The sequence below is a fragment of the Crocodylus siamensis genome, chromosome 4 (assembly GCF_052110815.1).
Source record: "Crocodylus siamensis isolate JL-2025a chromosome 4, ASM5211081v1, whole genome shotgun sequence".
In the NCBI taxonomy this organism is placed as follows: domain Eukaryota; kingdom Metazoa; phylum Chordata; order Crocodylia; family Crocodylidae; genus Crocodylus; species Crocodylus siamensis.
This window is the reverse complement of record NC_143398.1, coordinates 3183071-3201798: the sequence shown is the minus strand read 5'-3', so window position 1 is coordinate 3201798 and position 18728 is coordinate 3183071. Positions and strand designations below refer to the sequence as shown.

Below are 18728 nucleotides of genomic sequence, written 5' to 3'. Positions count from 1 at the left end.
GTGCACAGCTCATGGTGCAGCACGCAGGGCAGCTCAGGGTGTGAAGTGGCCCACGCCTCTCAAGGGGGCTGTCAGGTGGGAAGAGGAATGGGGGGCAGAAAAGCAGGTCGGGGAAGAAAGCTCTTGAAAGGGCAGGAGGGACCTGAGGAGAATGTTTCTGGTCAGGGTTGTATTGCAGGGAGACATGGGCACTGGGGAGTGCAGGAGGTATGAGCACAGCCAGGGCAGTTCCTTGCTGTGCTGTAGTGGTGATCCCATTTGCTGCATGCAAGAGGTCTTTGGTGTGACGGTGGTCAAAAAAAGGGTGCTGGCTGGTGTGGGGCTGCTCCCTTGCACACCCTTTTTTCCCTGGCACCCCTCCCTTTTGCCTCTGCAAAACACCTGTAGTCACTGCAGGCTGCAGGATCGTGGGGGGCCTGCCCTAGCTGTGGGAAGGGCACTGTTTCCCAGTGGAGAATGGCAAAGTTTCCCATTTTAGGGGTGCAAGGCAAGCCTGCTCCCCTGCTGCTGGGGCTGGGAGACCTCCCAGGCCAGCCTTGAGGAGATGCTCACGCTCGGGCAGTGGCGCCTGTGGCGAGGGTGGAAGGGAAGCAGAGCCGGTGGGGCCAGTGCTTCCTGCTGCAGTCCCTGGTGGTCTAGTGGGCAGGGTTTGATGTTTTCACTGCTGTGGGGTGGGTTCATTTCCTGGCCAGGCAAAGGAGCAGCTTTTGATTATGTATGTGGGGGAGCATGTCCCCCCTGAGAGCACTGGTGCCCCCCCTGACAGCAAGCACTCCAGCTGGTGGCGTGGTACGGAGAGTGCTAGTGGCCCCTCTGAAACTGGCTCTGCTGGTATGCTTGGTGACCAGCCACCTTCCTCCCCCAGTCACCAGCTGGCTGCTGGGGGACCCCCCCAGTCGTGTCCCACTGGTGCCCCCCAGACTCAGCAGGCACCAGTCACCTATATCCTGCCCTCCCCAGGCTCCTGTGGAGCAGAAAGGCAGAGGCCTCCCTCCCATAGCCAGGGGTAGCTTTCCTGGCCATCCCTGGGCTGCTAAGTCCTGCTGCCTTGGAGACACAGCCCTGAAGCTGGGTGCTTCAGTTCCCTTTCTCCCCTTCATTTCCCCTTTGGGAACACTGGTGGCTGTGTGGCAGAGTTTCTGCCCACCGTGTGGGAGATCAGAGTTTATGTCCCATCGGAGATGCCCTGGGGTGAGTGAAGTGACAAGGAGAAGTTTTTGTCGCAGTGGAAAGAGGCCATTGTGTTCTTCTGCTTGTGTTTTATATTTTGTTAACCCTGTCTTTTGTTGACTGGAAGAATATGTCTATGATTGTAAGTGTCTAATGTTTATTGAATCCTGCCCCCTCAGGGTGTTGTGTCCCCTTTACCCCCCTGGTTTATACTGGTATGATGGGCTGGCTGGCAGTGACCTAGCCCAGGGGTTTTGAAGGGGTAAAGGATGATAGGAGGACTTGGGATTCCCTTTCCGCACCAATCAGGCCCCAGAGATTCACACCCCCCTCAACCCCCCGCCGTGTCCCGATTGGCCCCTTGGGTCACCTGGAGGGGGATAAAAGGGCAGTGTTGGCTAACACAGGAGAGAGACCAGTGAGGGACAATAAGGAAGGGGTTTGGCAGAGCTGAGCCCTTGGGGCAGGAACAGTGTCCTGAAAGAGCAGGACCTGCAGGCAGCAGCGCAACCCTCAGCAGTGCTGGGTGTGGCTGGCAGGAGAGGGTCCCCGCTGGGCTCCAGGAAGGATCTGAGCACCGACCTGAGGGGTTCCCAGCTCTGTATCCAGCTCCTCTAATCAGAGGCCAGGCAGCTGGACTTGAGGCTGGGGCTCCAGGAATGTCAAGACCCCTCCCAGGTGCTGCCAGTGGTGGCTGTGTGGCAGCATTTCTGCCTACGCTGTGGGAGGGCTGAGTTCAAGTCACAGCAGAGGTGACTGGGGGTGAGTAAGACAACAAGCAGCAAGTGGAAAGGAGCCATGGTGTTTTCCCTCTCCAGGTACCAGGCCCTATATTTCCTTGTCATTTGACATTTTGCAGTTTGTGCCTCTTTATATTTTACCAACCCGTATCACTTGTTCTGCTGTCTGTGTTTTATATTTTGTTAATCCTGTCTCTTGTCAGTGGTTGTAAGTGTCTAACCTTTGTTGAATCCTGCCCCCTTGGGGCATGGTAGTGTCCGCTATGCTCTCTGATTTATGCCTGTTATGTTCCCAGTATTAAAATGTATATGGTTAAGTCCCCATTGGTGGTCTGGCCCTGCTCGATAGGGGAGGAGAGTCCCTGCGCTTCCCACAGCACTTGTGCACCTGCTTTGATCCCTTCAACTGGAGAGGGGGTACCTCTTGGAGTACCACGGGGGTTATAGTGGGAAACAGGTTTGGGGGTGGACAGCTCTGGGAAACTGAGGCACAGGCTAGACGGTTCAAGGAAAACTGAGGCATGGCGTCTGGCAGGAACTGGGGCATGGCGGGGGGGTTCATCGAGGCAGGTGGGAAACTGAGGCACGGGGAGACTTAGGAACAGGAACTGCAGGGTCCAGGGGGGAAGTGGAGGCTCAGGGAGCCAGAGGCCACTAGAGACACTGAGGCAGGGACTGCGGGCAGCGAGGAAGGGGCACCGCCCAGGCACCTTCCAGCGCGGGCTCCAGCCCTTGGAGCAGTCCCCCCCCACCCCTCGGGTTCTGCCCGGCAGCTCCTGCTAGCAAAGGGTTAACGGTGGGGAGGGGGAGCAGCTGCAGGTGACGTCGCGTGTGTGACGCGAGTGGGCGGGGCCGCGGCAGCAGAACTGGGGAGTTTGCGCTCAGCTCCCAGGAGCCCTCGCGGCGGGGGGAGAGGAGAGAGCTAGGTGGGTTCGCCTGGCAGGGGGTCGGAAGTGGGGGGCACTGGTAGGACTGCGGGTCAGGAGTGGGGGGCACAGGGGAGGTTGGGGCTGTGAGTCGGGAGTGGGGGGTTCCCAGCTCTGCATCCAGCTCCTCCAATCAGAGGCCAGGGCTCCGGGCAGGTCAAGACTCCTAGCAGGGCTGGGTGGCAGGGGCTGTGGGCTGCGGGTCAGGACTGAGGGCAGGGGGCTCTGAGTCAGGAGTGAGGGACACCAGCAGGGCTGCCGATGGGTTGCAGGTCTAGAGTGAGGGGACAGGGGACTGCAGGCTGGGAGTGAGGGGCACTGCCAGGGCTGCTGGGGGCAGCAGGGGCTGCAGGTCAGGAGCCAGGGGTACTGGCAGGTTGGGGGGAGGGCTGGGGCTGCAGTGTCTGGAGCTGTTGGGAGGTGCTGGAGATGTTGCCCAGGTCAGTGGCACCTGGATGTGGGTGGGGGGCTCAGGACCACTGTGGGGCTCTGTGGGGCTGGGGGAGGGCAGTGGGTGGGGGGGAGCTGTGTCTCCTGTGGATGCTGTGGGGGAGTGGAGCTGTGGGCGGGGGTTTCTGGTGCCAGCTTAGACCCTGCGGCCTGTATGGGGCAGGAGGGGAAGCAAGAACAAACCTGAGGCTGCTCTGCATGGGCACAGTTGGGGCACTGGGGCTGGGCAGACCTTGGGGCTGGGGCACAGTCCTGGGTCCCCCATCATGTGATGTCTGTACTGCCTCCTTTCCTGCAGGGGCCTGCAGACTGGATGCTGTGGGCAGGTGCCGTGCGCAAGTGCGGGTGAGCGAGAGCCTAGGCCCTGGCTGGGGGAGACTGTGGGTGTCCTGGAGCCTGTGGTAGCTGTGGCCCTTCCCTTCACTGCCCTGCTGCAGCCTGAGGTGATGCTGGAAGAGCAGGACACAGGAGGACTCCAGGCAGGAGATAAAGGGTAGGAAAAGTCCTTTGGTTTGCCCAGGCTGGGCCTCGGTGGTGTCCGTGTGGTGGTTGGCACCACAGCCAGCAAAGCGGCAGCTGCAGGAGCTGGTCCAACGCTGGGAGACCCGGGGCAGGAGATGATGCAGGCCACGTAGCCCCTGTCTGAGGTTGAGATCCCCTCAGACCCCACAGCTGGCACTGGGGACAACCTCCCCACCCCAGAGACCTGGCACCAGTGCTTCCAGGGTCTCTGCTACCTGGAAGCCAAGGGGCTGCCAGAGGTTTGCAGGCACCTGTGGGAGCTCTGTCTGTTCTGGCTCAAGCCCCAGCACCGCAGTAAGGAGCAGAGCCTGGAGCTGGTGGTGCTGGAGCAGTTCCTAGCCATCCTGCTGGGAATAGGGGCATGGTGTGGAGCTGTGGCTGAGGGGTCCCAGCTGTGACAGGTGGAGGATGAGACTCTCCAGCTGAGAGCATTTAACTCTGATCATTCATGCTGCCATTCCCATCATCCAGGGACATATATTTATCTCGTTCCTAGATCACAACAAATGTGAAGGTGATATCACACAAGATGCAGCCCACTGGGGCACTGCAGGAACCTGGTGTTGGCTGGCTGGAGCAGCCAAAGGCCCATCATGTGAACAGGTCTCTGGAGGAGGCAGGACAGAGGGAAACCCTGGCACCTCAGGACAAGCCACCTTATGTCCCCCAAGAGGAGCCCCCATCCCACCAGGAGTCAGGTGAGGTACATGATGGAGGTCTGGGTGCCTGAGAGGCTGTCCTGCATGCAGCGGGAGAGGCTCAAATGTCTGTCTGTGTCCAGGACAGGGCTGCAGTATATGTAACCTGGTGGCTGGGCTGGGACAGCTCTGATCTCTCTGGGTGGCAGCTCCGAGGCTGAGGCCCCTGGTCTTTTGCCCTGCATGTGTGCAGCTCCCAGCAGAAACAGGCTTTATCTTGGTTGGGCAACAGTCATTGAACTAATTGTTGTCCAAGTGGATTTGATTTAAATCAAATCGATTTAAAGCATCAGTTAGGAAGCCTCGATTTAATCATTGTTTTCTACAAAAAGTTTATTCTTGTTGTTTGATATCCTGTATTCACTTGGTGGGCATCAGGGTGCGTCTCAAAGCATTCTGGGAGTGCTTGGACGGTGGCTGAGAATGCTAGTGGGTCTGGAGTGCCTGGGAGATGGTAGATTGAGTGGATTTCTATCTTGGAGAGTGCTTGGACAGTTGCTTCGAGTGGATTCCCTGTGTTTTATGTTTGTATGTAACCTTGTGTTTATATCATGTTGTAAATAGTAGATAATTCAGTTGTGTGTTTATATAGTGTAGTGTTATTTGGGATAAGGTATTTGTATTTTTTATAGTAACTGGTTGTTGGATGGTAAATAAACAGTTTTGATTCATTTATTAAGTAGCGTGTGTATAGCTCTTCATTCAGGAAGGGTCTAAGTGCCTGGTTGATGGATGCCGTAGCTCGGGTCCACTCCCCAGCTCTTCCCTGCCTATTGTTCATGGGGTGGCTAACGTGGAATTAAAAGTCCAATTGATTTACTTTAGCAAAAAAAAAAAAAAAAGATTTGTAAGAATCATGAGGTAAAAATAAGCAGGCAAGCATAATTGCTTACTGCTTTACTGCAGTGGTTCTCTTGGCACGACTGTTTCGTCAATTTGTACAATTGTTTATGTAGGAGTGGCAGGTAGTTCTGTTTGTACCAGTGATGGCATCAGTGCTGCTGGTGCTGCCTATTGGTTTTCCCATAGCAGTGTGTCACTTACTTTCTGACTGCTGCTGCTTATTGGCCTGTTCCTAGTGCAGGGACTGTTGTCTGCTAGAAGTCGTAACCTGTAGATTTGCTCCATCTGTACCAGGGGTGCGCCATAGTGCCCTTGGTGATTTGTCTGCTCCTTGAACCCATAGTGATTCCTGATTTAGGTCTTGGTGTCTTACTATTTGTTTTCACTATCTGCTTCTTGTTGCTTAGGGATTTACCTGTTGTTTTGGATAGTCATCTGATATGACTATCAACAGTGGAGAACAAATTGCAGATAAGGTAGTGGAGGTTGATCCTGTTGAAAGGTTTGAGGAATGGATTTCACAGGAGGTAGTGTTAAGAAGTATATCGACATGTCCGGTGGCCAAGTGCCATGTATGGAAAGAAGGAAACCTAGGTTATTGTATTGAGGTGTACAAAAGCTTTTGCACCAAGTGGTTAAAGTGCATGCAAAAGAAGAAGCGTAACTGCAAAGCCATTAAGAAGGCTGTGGTGATAGGCCTATTAGAGGTCAGCCGTAGATTAATGGAGACGTGCTGCTGCCTCCCAGAAGAAGAAAAGTGGCAAGCGTCTGCTTGCTAGAGTGACAGAGGTGAGTGAACAGTAGATTAGAGGTCTGGAGAATCAGATTAGCGAGTTTAATTGGAGACTCCAGGTGGGATGCAGGTGAGATTAAACGACTGCTAAATTGAGTTAAGGACCTAAAGGATTTCGTAGATATTAGGGTGGAAAATCAAGACCAGCCCTCTGCCCCAGGGGCAGGAAGTCGGCAGGGGTCATAGGATTCCAGCAAGGTAAATATCAAAATTTCTCTTGAAGGTGTTCAATGTAGGTGCTTGAACCACCTCTGGCGGCAGTCTGTTCCAAACCTTGAGGGCTTGGACAGTAAAGAAGTTCTTCCTTATGTCCAGTCTGAAATGGTTTTGGAGGAGTTTATGACCATTTGACTTTGCCATCCCTTGGGGTGCTTTGGTGAACAGATGTGCCACCCGATCCTGGTGAGCACCCCGATTTTTAAACTTACAGGGAGCCATCACGTTACCCCTGAGCCTGCGCTATTCCAAGCTGAAGAGTCCCAGCCAGTCGTCATAAGGTCTGTTTTCCTGACCTGATCGTGCGTGTGGCTCTCCTCTGCACCCTCTCAAGCTTCTGCACATCCTCTTTGAATTGTGGAGACCAAAACTGTGAACGTGGTACTCCAGCTGCAGCTTCACCAAGATTAAGTACAATGGGAGAATGACATTGTGGGATTTGCTTGAGAAGCATCTATGGATGCAAGCCAGCGTTTTGCTCACTTTACTAGTGGCATCACGTTTTGTCCCAGCTGCCTGCGGAGGGTTTAGATTGAGAGGGTGGTCAGGGGTAGAAAGGTAAGAAAGATTTATTGACTTAACAAAAACACAGCTACGCGTAGTAACAAGACACTTGGTCTAATCTTCGTAGAGCTTTCAGCAAGCACTTTTATCACACAAACCCACTTCTCAGCTGCCACAACGTTGATGGCTCACGTTCATCTTGTGGTCAATCGTGACCCTCAAGTCCCTTTTTGTCCATAGCGCTACCCAGTGTAGCACTGCCGAGCCTGTGAGCATACTGCGTGTTTTTCTTCCTAAGGTGGTGAACCTTGCATTTTTCAGTGTTTAAACACCATCAGGTTCTCTTCCGCCCACTTCCTGAGCCTGTCAAGGTCAGCTTGGATCATCCTCCTGTCCTCACAAATGGATGCTTTACCCTGAAGTTTGGTGTTGTCGGCGAATACCAAAGTCCACATGGTTCATGAAGATGTTAAATAGTGCTGGCCCAAGGACAGAGCCTTGAGGGACCGCATGGGTCACAGAACGCCACAACAATTGACTTTGTCAACCGCCACCCTCTGGGTCTGACCACAGAGCCAATTCCCCAGCCAGTGGATTGTGGTGAACCCAAGGCCATAGTCAGCCAGTTTTGCAAAGAGGTAATCGTGGGATACCGGATCGAAGGCTTTTTTTATAGTCGAGATATATGGCATCGATCTCCTCCCTTGTCCGGGTGATGGGTCACCTGGTGGTAAAAGGAAATGAGATTGGTCGAGCAAGACCTACCCGCAACAAACCCGTGCTGGCTATCCCTCGCAACGTTGCCATCAGCCAGTCTGTTAAGAATGGTCTCTTTGATCTTTTCTAAGACCTTCCCTGGGATAGAGGTCAGGCTGATGGGCCTGTAGTTTGCCGGATCTGATTTCCTCCATTTCTTGAAGATGGGCACCACGTCAGCCTTCTTCCAATCTTTGGGCGCTTCACCGGAGAGCCAGGAGCTCTCGAAGATCTGTGCCAGGGGGCTGGGCTATGATGCTCGCCAGCTCCTTGAGTACCTTGGGGTGTAAATTGTCAGGGCCGGCTGACTTGAAGGCATCCAGCCTCTCAAGGTGTTCCTTCACAAGCTCGGCGTTGATGGAGGGTAAGGAATCTCCCTCACCCAGGCCTTCCTGTCCTGTAATGGGCAGGGGTGTCCTTTGGGACTGGTAAAAGACTGATGCGAAGTACCCATTTAGCAAGTTGGCTTTTTCCTGAGCGTCGGCTGTCCCATCTGGTTTAGCAGGGGTCCAATGTTGCCCTTGCTCTTCCTCTGGCTCCCTGCATATCTGAAAAAGGACTTTTTATTGTCCTTGATACTTGTAGATAGTTGGAGTTCTGTCTCAGCCTTGGCTTTCCTGGTTCACTCAGTGCAGAATATTCCTCCTTGGAGATGGATCCTGTCCTCCGTCCTTTGTAGGTCTTTTTTTCTCATAGATTTCATAGACATTAGGGCTGGAAGGGACCTCAGGAGATCATCGAGTCCAGCCCCCTGCCCAAAGGGCAGGAAGTCAGCTGGGGTCATAGGATCCCAGCAAGATAAGCATCCAATTTACTCTTGAAGGTGTTCAATGTAGGTGCTTGAACCACCTCTGATGGCAGGCTTTTGCAGACCTTGGGGGCTTGGACAATAAAGAAATTCTTCCTTATGTCCAGCCTGAAACGGTCTTGCAGGAGTTTGTGACTGTTCGACCTCGTCATCCCTTGGGGCGCTCTGGTGAACAGACGTTCCCCCAGATCCTGGTGGTCACCCCTGATAAACTTATAGGTGGCCATCAGATCACCCCTGAGCCTGCGCTTTTCCAGGCTAAAGAGTCCCGTGGCTCTCGGCCTGTCATCGTAAGATCTGTTTTCCTGACCTCTGATCATGCGCGTGGCTCTCCTCTGGACTCTCTCAAGCTTCTCCACATCCTTTTTGACTTGTGGAGCCCAAAACTGGACGCAGTACTCCAGCTGCGGCCTCACCAAGTCCGAGTATAAGGGGAGAATGACGTCCCGGGATTTGCTCGAGAAGCATCTATGGATGCACGCCAGCATTTTGGTTGCTTTACTAGCCACAGCATCGCATTGCAGGCTCATGTTCATCTTGAGGTCAATGATGACCCCCAAGTCTCTTTCTTCTGTAGGGCTAACCAACGTAGCACTGCCGAGCCTATAAGGGTGCTGCAGGTTTTTCCTCCCAAGGTGGAGAACCTTGCATTTATCGGTGTTAAACACCATGAGGTTCTCGTCTGCCCATTTGCTGAGCTTGTCCAGGTCAGCCTGGGTCACCCACCTATCTTCTGGCGTGGATGCTTTGCCCCAAAGTTTGGTGTCATCGGCGAACTTGGGCAGTCCACTCCTGACTCCAATGTCCACATTGTTAATGAAGATGTTGAACAGGATGGGTCCCAGGACAGAGCCGCAGGAGGTCTGGATGAGGTTGACAGAATTACAATAGAATGTGACCAATGGTGAAGAAAAGTGGAAGATGTTAGAGCCACCTTCTGGGTTCTAAAGAAAGAAATGGAGGTGCACATGGAAGGTCATAATAAATGTAATGAGAACATCCGGTCATTTAGAGCATGAGGTCAAGGTCCTAAAGTGTTGTAGGTGGTTAAAGCTCTTGGCCAGGACTGTGTCTGTGACGAGGGATGGCTCGGATCCTGCCCCAAGTCGTAGTGGCAGTGCAGATAGCCCTAGGATTCTGAGGAGGACTGTGTATCCACAAAAAGAAAGAGTAGCCCTGACGGTGCCTATTTGAGTCGGAAACATAGTTGGCAAATTGCAGGGTATGTACTGAGAAGACCCTAGTGACATTTAACCCTGAAGAACTGCGAGTGTTAGGGAAATGTATTAGTTTGTTGTCCAAGCTCACAGAAATCAGCTTATATGGTGACAGAGCAGTACTCCGTTGTAGATACTGTTGACTTAGCCCAACAATGTTTCCCTTGCTTTATGCTTTTACGTGCATTCCTGGAAAACTGCGCATAACTCGAATTCGCATAAAGGGAACCCACTTAACAATGTAACAAATAGGGATATGTTCTAACACCTGTACTGTATTGACCCCCAGACCCATTTCTACCAGATTTACAAGACAATTTTGGTACCCGCCAGCAGCAGACGGTACACACAAGCACAGGGTGGTGGTGAATGTTACCACAATGGGGATGGAAACTACAGAAACACGTTGCAGACAATGAGCGAGGAGCACAGATCTGTACGGGAGGCTGTTTTGATGCGTGTCACTCCCACAATGCACTGCACAAAGCAGCTGACTGAGCTTTCAGCACACCGATCACGTAAGAGTGAATTTACCTTGCATATAATTAATTTTTGGTATAAAAAGGGTCATGGCATAAGAGTGAATTCACACATGCAGAACCTGCATAAAGTGAGGGGATACCTGTATGCTCCAAAGGGACTTTGCAGCGCTACCTGTGAAAGTAAGATCTCAAAGTGTGCCAAAGTAATGATGAATTGTGCAGTGCTGTTTTGAAACGCTAGGGGTTTGTTTCCGGGTAAACCTATAGAGGTATTTTGAGTGCCACCAGGCTGGTGATGAGAGACCAGAAACATGTATTTTATGACGATGCATGTTATACGCTGCGGTGAATAAAGGCAAACAAATTATGGACTTTTGCCCAGAATTAATTGAGGACTTGGTTGAAGGTTTCAACTGAGGCATTAGAACTTGTCTTGTCATGTCCTGGAAAGGGTCATCCTGCAGTGGATCATAGAAAGTAGGACCTCAAGGGACCTGTAAGATCATCCAGTCAGGTCCCCTGCCATGAGCAGGAGGAAATTTGGGCTCAAACAAGCTCAACAAGGTATTTGTCCAGCCTCCTCTTAACGACTGCCAAAGATGGCGACTGCGCCGCTTGTGCTGGAAGTGGTGTTCCAGATTCTAGTTACCCATATGGAGAAGAAGTTTTTCTTTATGTCTAGCTTAAACTTTTCCTTAACTGGTTTGTGTCCATTGGTCTGCATCTTCCCCAGGGCGGGGGCTTTTCTGAAACGTTGTTCTCTTAGATCCTGATGTTCTCCCTTGACACATTTGTAAGCAGCTATCGAGTCGCCTCTTAGCCGCCTTTTGCTCGGGCTGAACAATCGCAGCTCCTGAAGTCTCTCCTCGTATAGCTTATCCCCCAGGCCCCTGATCATGCGGGAGGCCCTTCTCTGTACCTGTTCAAGCTTATCTGCATCCTTCGTGAAGTGTCTTGCCCAGAACTGGACACGGTACTCCAGCTGTGGCCTCGCCAATGCCGAATAGAGGGGGAGTATCTGTTGGCGACACATCTGATGCACGCCAAAGTTCTGTTCGCTCTGTTGGCAGCTTCATCACACTGGTGGCTCATATTCATCCTCTGGTCAATTGTCACCCTTAGGTCCCTTTTGGATGCAGTGCCAGCCAGTGGACCACCACCCATTGTATAGATATGGTGAGGGTTGAAGGACCCAGAAGAAGGACCTGGCATTTGACCCTGTTGAACCTCGTCTCGATTTGTTCAGCCCGTAGGACCCAGCCTGTCATGGTTTTCCTGAATCCTTGACTTGTCCTCTGATGTGCCTGCTTGTCCCCACAGCTTGGTATCATCCACAAACTTAATCACTGAACTTGTCACTCCCTTATCCAGGTTACTAATAAAAATGCTAAAGAGCACAGGACCGAGCACTGATCCCTGGGGTACAGTAATGGACATGTCCTTCCAGGATGAGGCCACCCCACCAATTGCGACCCATTGGGATCGGCTGCTGAGCCAGTTCCCAACCCGCCTTGCTGTAGCCTGGTCTAGGCCAGTACTCTCTGACTTAACTGAGAGGATTTCATGGGAAACAGTATCAAAGGCCTTGCTGAAAGCTAGGTAGATGACAACATCTACCTCCTGTCCTGTGTTCAGGTGGCTAGTTACACCAGGCTTATTAGGCATCGTCGTCCACTTGTCATGCCACGTCATTAGGCATGACCTCCACTGTACAAAGCCATGCTGGTTGCTTCTCAGTATCTCACCAGATGTGAGCTTGTGGTTGATGGCCTTAACAATTTTTTTTTCAAAATCTTCCCCAGGACCGAAGTCAGACTGGAAGGGCTGTCCCTCTACGGTTGACAATTGGCAGGGTTTTCTTTCTTAAAGACGGGTACCACGTTTACCTTCTTCCAGTCATTTGAGGACCACTCCAGAGTTCCATGACTTCTCAAACAGCCCCACCAGGGGCACTGCTATGAGCTTGGCCAGCTCTTTCGGCGCTCTTGGGTGAAGATTGTTTGGACCGGCTGACTTAGTTTCATAGTTTCTAGGGTCAGAAGGGACCTGAGCAGATCATCTAGTCCGACCCCCTGCCATGGCAGGAAAGAATACTGGGGTCAAATGACCTCCAGCAAGGTGTTCATCTAACCTCCTCTTACAGACCCCCAGGGTAGGGGCCAGCACCACTTCTCTTGGAAGCTGGTTCCAGACCCTAGCCGCTCTGACCGTGAAGTCGCGCCTCCTGATATCTAACCTAAACCTACCCTCTGCCAGCTTGTGACCGTTATTCCTGGTCACTCCTGGCGGTGCTCGGGGAAACAGTGACTTCCCCAATGCCTGCTGATTTTCCCCCCCCCCCCCCCCGACTAGTTTAAAACAGGCCACAAGATCCCCCCCCTCAGCCTTCTCTTTTGGAGGCTGAACAGGTTCAGGTCCTGCAGCCTGTCCTCATAGGGCCTGCCCTGTTGTCCCCTGATCATACGAGTGGCCCTCCTCTGGACCCTCTCCATGCTGTCGACATCCCTCTTGAAGTGTGGCGCCCAGAACTGGACGCAATACTCCAGCTGCGGCCTGACCAGTGCCGCATAGAGGGGGAGGATCACCTCCTCGGACCTGCTCGAGATGCATCTGTGGATGCACGACAAGGTGCGGTTGGCCTTCCTTACTGCCTCTCCACGCTGCCGGCCCATGTTCATCTCGGAGTCAATGATGACCCCCAGATCCCTTTCCGCCTCCGTGCTGACGAGGGGAGTTCCCCAACCTGTAGGTATGGTGCCGGTTGTTCCTCCTGAGGTTCATCACCTTGCACTTTTCTGTGTTGAAACCCATCCTATTCTCGTCCGCCCACCCTTGTAACCTGTCGAGGTCTGATTGTAGCCTGTTGCATCCTTCCAATGTGCCCACATCCCCCCACATCTTAGTGTCATCAGCAAATTTGAACAGGGTGCTTTTTACCCCCTCATCCAAATTGCTGATGAAGATGTTGAACAGTGCGGGCCCAAGGACCGAGCCCTGAGGAACCCCGCTGCCCATGTCCTTCCAGGTTGAGAAGGACCCGTCTACTACCACCCTCTGGGTGCGGCCCTCCAGCCAGTTGGCGACCCGTTTGACTGTGTGGGTGTCTACACCACAGCCCCCCTGTTTCTTAATGAGAACAGGGTGAGAGACGGTGTCAAAAGCCTTCTGGAAGTCCAGGAAGATTATATCCACTGCTACCCCAGCGTCTAATGATCTGGTGATCTGATCGTAAAAGGCCACCAGGTTGGTCTGACGGGACCTGCCCCTAATGAAACCGTGCTGGTTGCCCTTGAGCATCATTCCTGATGCTGGCCCATCACAGATGTGCTCCTTGATAATCTTCTCAAAGAGTTTCCCCAGGACTGAAGTTAGACTAATGGGCCTTTAGTTGCCCGGGTCCTCCCTCTTCCCTTTTTTAAAGATGGGGACCATGTTGGCTATCTTCCAGTCATCTGGCACCTGGCCAGAGCACCATGAGTGCTCGTAAAGCCGTGCCAAGGGCCCCACAATAACCCCTGCCAATTCCTTCAACACCATGGGGTGGAGAGCATCTGGACCTGCTGACTTGAACATGTCCAGCCCCTCCAGAAGCTCTCTAATCTGGTCCTCCCTGACCTCAGGTCTGGCAGCGTTTCTTCCAAGTCCATCTTGAATCTTGGTAGGGGAGTCCCGGTCCCTGCACAAGAAAATGGAGGTGAAGAATTTGTTAAAGAGGTCTGCTCTCTTCTCTGGTGCAATCGCGAGAATGCCAAGCATATCCTGCAGGGGCCCCACATTACCCGGTGCCTTCTTCATTCTCCCTATATATTTAAAAAAGGACTTTTTATTATCTTTGATCCTTGACGCTAGCCGTAGCTCCGTATCTGTCTTAGCTTTTCTAATAGCTGAATACGAGCCAACGAGATGGGCTTCTTGTACACTGTCACCCCCCCCCCCCAGTTCTTTTTCTGCAGAGCTGCTTCCCAGCTAGTCAGCCCCCAGCCTGTGCTTGGGATTGTCCCCTCCTAAATGCAGGACTTTGCACTTGTCCTTGTTGAACCTCATGAGATTTCTTTTGGCCCAATCCTCCAATTTTTCTAAGTCACGCTGAATCCTAGCCCTATCGTCCAGCGTATCTATTACACCCTGCCCCCCCCCCCAGCTTGGTGTTATCTTCAGACTTGCTGAGGGTGCACTCTGTGCCATCTTTCAGGTTGTTGATAAAGACATAGAACAAAACTGACCCCTGGGGCACTTCACTTCATGCCAGCTAGACATCGAGCCATTGATTACTACTCTCTGAGCTCAATGCTCCAGCCGGTTTTCTATCCACCTTACAGTCCGGTCATGCAGCCCGTACTTCTGTAGCTTGCCCGCGAAAATGTTGTGGGAGACTATCAAAAGCCTTGCTAAAATCAAGGTACACTGCATCCACTGGTCCCCCTGCATCCACAGAACCAGTCATCCCGTTGTAGAAAGCAGTAAGGTTGATCTTTAACCTATCTTAAATTAAAACGATCTTTTAAATAGGTTTACTTTTTTTAAATAAGCGTCTTACAATAATATTAATAAAAAAAAATCTGATTAAAATAAAAAATCCAGTTAAAAAAAATTTGTCAATTTTTTTCCACCCTGATTGCTGCTCTAGGGATCAGTGCTCTTCTTGTCCCTTTTTCATGTGCCCCTAAACCTTCTCCCCAGTAAGGGGCTGGTGCAGGTGAGGGGAAATGAAACTTCCCAGTGGCCTCTGGCTGCTTCAGGTACAGCTAACCTAGGCCTTTGTCCTGCTGCAGATTCCCCTGAAACTGAAGAGACCTGGGAGGTGTCAGTAGATGGAAGCTCCTCAAGCTAGTGCCCCAGACAAGGCCCTTCCCAAAGAGCGGGTAAGGATCTGTGGCTCTACCCTTTCCAGCAGCAGGAGGCACCATCCATTTATCTGCCAGGACGTTTGTTGGGGTTGGTGCTCCAACAGATTGGCTGTTCCTGTTTTCCCTGAAGCAGACTGACCTTGTATTTCCCCTTCCTCTGCCCTTAATGTGTGGATCTGATACAGTCTCTGCATCCCTTGAGCTTCTTTCCCAGGGAGTGATGTTCCTGCAGGCTCTGTCATGGTGCTGTAAATAGGCACCCTGCACTGGGATAGCGTTATCGGGGCTCATCTCCAGCTTCATATCTGTGGAGGTCTGTTAGTCAGACCTGTGGGACTTTGATTCTTCTGCCTCCCTTCTCTTCCACACATTGAAGCCTCTGGCTGCCTCGGTCCTAGGCCAGTACAGGAGACTAGCATGGCTTTCCCCATGCCAGCAGCGCCAGGGCTAACCTGTGCATCCTCTTCTCCACCCCCACAGGTGCTGGGACCCTGAGCGGAGCTGAGCAGCAGCCTCCTGAGGAGGGGCCTGTTAACCTGCAGCTGCAGAGGACTTCCCCAAGGAGACTGGAGGAGAGGAGCTCCATGACACCTGAGCCAGGCCAAATGCAGAGACAGCAGAGCAAACCTCAAAAGCAGGGGGAGAGCTTGGAGGTGAGCAAGGCACTAGGTCCAGTTGGGTGTGGGAGCAGAGCCCAGGAGGAGACAAGGGTGGTGTAAAGAATTTGGGGTGCAGAGAGACCCAAAGAGCATCAAGCCTGTGGTGATGGAGACTGCAAATACACTGAGTTGGCATTAGCAGGAGCTCCCTCCTAAGTGCAGATAGCCAGGGGTGCTAGCACGGGTAGGCCTTGTCAGAGTGCATGGAGCTGGGGCTCCCTGCCCCTGAAAGTGATACCCAGGCTGCCTCAAAGGACTGAGCAAATACAGCATGTTGAGCTGGGTTAAAGTTGACACACAAACTCCTATATCCATAGCTGCATCCACATCACGTCAGCTGAAGATTGGGGAATATTGCATTCTTACCTGGTATAACAAAGCCTGCAATTAGTTGCCATACAGCTTGAATCCAGATAGGGCTGTGGGGGCTGGAAGCAGCTGGAACAGTTGACACTGATGGTGCAATGCTTGTGACTGCAGCTCCGGGAGGTGTTTGAGGACGTGGCTGTGTATTTCACGCGGAAGGAGTGGGAGCTGCTGAAAGATGAAGACAAGGTGCTTTACCAGGACCAGATGCTGAGGAATTTCCAAGCCCTTGTTTCCCTGGGTAAAGCTCTGGTTCTTCTACCTGGACCTATGTGAACTGTGAAGTTTTATTGTCTTCCTGTTTTTCAGCAGTCTCATCCTCATGCACCTTTGGCTGATGGTTTAAATCTACTTCCTCCCCAGTGCTCTGGCCGTGATCAGACCTCTCTCATATATTGATAGATCCTCCTTCATTTGGTTCGGCCACCTTCACTTGTGTTTTCCCCATTCTTGTAGCTGCTGGTGCTTCCATTTGCAGCAGTTTCTTTGACGACATGATCTCTTTTTGCCTTCTCAGCACGTTCATATTATCTTCAATTCATTGTGTAAAAATGAACTAACAGCTCTTGGGGAATATTTCTAATTTTCCCCTTTGCTAGTGTGTCCTGTCCGAATGCGTTTGACCGTCCTAGAATGCTCAGTTCAGTGCTGTCTAAATGCTTTTTCTCCTTCTTTCATTATGACCCAGCACAAGTTAATGGAAGTCTTATTAGCTTCTGCTGCTACAATGTGTGGATGATCCATGTCCTCGGCTCTTCCTTTAGTGACGTGTACAGGTGATGGACCCCAGGTACTTCTACCAAAGGGTCACTGGAAGCTTCTGTCCACATTCCTACCTAACATCTTCATCTCTCTAGACCAGAGACTCTGGCTTTGCTGTATTTACATTAAGACCTGTGCTCTCGAGGTCGCTCTGCCATTCTCCAAAGTGTTTTGTTCTCCTGAAAGCCCTCTGCAGATCAGACACCCATCGCTGTGATAAGAAGTGGGATAGGTACAGGGCCTAGTGAAAACCATTCTTTCCAGAGGATCTCTAATACAGGGCCTTGTTCTTTCTTGGGCGCAGGGTTGAGGTACTTACCTTTTACTAAGTCAGTTTGCTTTTCTGATGCTTTCTTTCCCCTCTGCTTCCCCTAGAGGATTACCACATAAACCCATTTTTACATTACAAGCTTTCACATGCTATGAAGTGTGTATCTTTTTTTTATCATTTCCATAACTCCAAGGACCTTGGTTCTAGACCTGGCGGTATTTACCACCCTGTGGACTCATCTCCATTCCTGGGATGATCCTCCCATTGGGCAGGATGCTAGATTCAGTTGCAGCTACGGTTATTATAAAATCATCTTGTCCTGTGCCCTGGTAATGCTGATTTATCCTCTTTCCCAGAAAAGTTTAATTGTCAGCCACCTGTCATGGATGCTTTTCACTGCCACGGGTCCTCACTTTAAACCTTCACCGAGAATAAGCTCATTTCCATTCCTTTAACTGGCGTGCCACTGATGAGATGAATGTTATCTGTCTGTAAATGTGTCCAGTGTTTCTTCATTTTGGTACCCTGAAAACAGTAAAAGCTTTATCTTTCTGCTCCCTTGTACATCATGGAGCACTGCATCTCCATGCCTATCCTTGGTGACTGTCAGTTTGGTACCCTTTCTGTATCGGGGAGTGGTTGGTACTTTGTTTCCTATGACTATTCCCCCACTACCTGTCTGCCGAGGACCATTATCTCTTCAAGTCTTTTCCCTGCAGTGCCTTCTCTTTCACCCTAAATGCTTCCTCCTCAATTAAACCTTGAGTTCACTGTATCCATTCCCCAAATCCCAGTTGATTATTCTGCATCCAGTACCCAGTCACAAGCACTCTTTAACTACTGTCCCAAACAGGATATCGAGGTCCCACACCTGACTTAATCTGCTGCGTCCAGCAAGGACAAGTGGAGCTCTGGGTCTGTGATGATGAGGATGGTGGGGAAATCTCAAGGTCGGAGGACCTGCTGCCAGGTGAGTTGTGGCTGTCCCCTCCACTCGACTCCCCTCAGAAATGCTCCTTGCCCGGAGTGCCAGGGCAACCTCGAAACTGCTGACATGCCCTGTGCTGCTGTTGCAGGGTGCTGACCTGAAATACAGTACATCGTATTGTAATGTGTCCAGGCAGGTGGTATTCCCTCTCCCTGAAATCCAGTGATATGGAAACGAGCAACTTTCCTCTTCTTCTCCCCCTAAGCTTGAGAGAGTCCAGAGGAAAGCCACATGCATGATCAGAGGTCAGGAAAACAAATCTTACAATGACAGGCTGAGAGCCATGGGACTCTTTAGCCTGGAAAAGCGTAGGCTCAGGGGTGATCTGATGGCCACCTATAAGTTTATCAGGGGTGACCACCAGGATCTGGGGGAACATTTGTTCACCAGAGTGCCCCAAGGGATGACGAGGTCGAACGGTCACAAACTCCTGCAAGACCGTTTCAGCCTGGACATAAGGAAGAATTTCTTTCCTGTCCGAGCCCCCAAGGTCTGGAACAGCCTGCCAGCGGAGGTGGTTCAAGCATCTACATTGAACACCTTCAAGAGTAAATTGGATGCTTATCTTGCTGGGATCCTATGACCCCAGCTGACTTCCTGCCCTTTGGGCAGGGGGCTGGACTCGACGATCTCCCGAGGTCCCTTCCAGCCCTAATGTCTATGAAATCTATAATTATGGCTGTTAGGGGGACAATCAAGTTTGCCATCTT

The 18728-nt window shown here is 51.6% G+C and overlaps 1 protein-coding gene across 4 annotated transcripts in view; it reads left to right on the top strand.

Moving 5' to 3' along the window:
- Positions 1-2754: 2754 nt before the first annotated feature.
- LOC149865394 (uncharacterized) overlaps positions 2755-18728 on the top strand; it is a 29193-nt gene continuing 13219 nt past the window's right edge. For 2 of the 4 annotated variants that reach the window (XR_016441685.1, XM_090041463.1), the window contains exons 1-6: positions 2755-2836; positions 3585-3779; positions 4305-4506; positions 15453-15625; positions 16112-16238; positions 17884-18000. Coding sequence is in view for 3 of the 4 variants with exons in the window: in XM_090041463.1 (XP_089897589.1) it covers positions 4338-4506; positions 15453-15625; positions 16112-16238; positions 17884-18000 (586 nt within the window). In the remaining variant the exon portion in view is untranslated. Of the gene's footprint in view, positions 2837-3152; positions 3277-3584; positions 3780-4304; positions 4507-14897; positions 14988-15452; positions 15626-16111; positions 16239-17883; positions 18001-18728 lie in introns of those variants that run through there. The other 2 variants (XM_090041466.1, XM_090041467.1) reach the window with 2 other exon arrangements.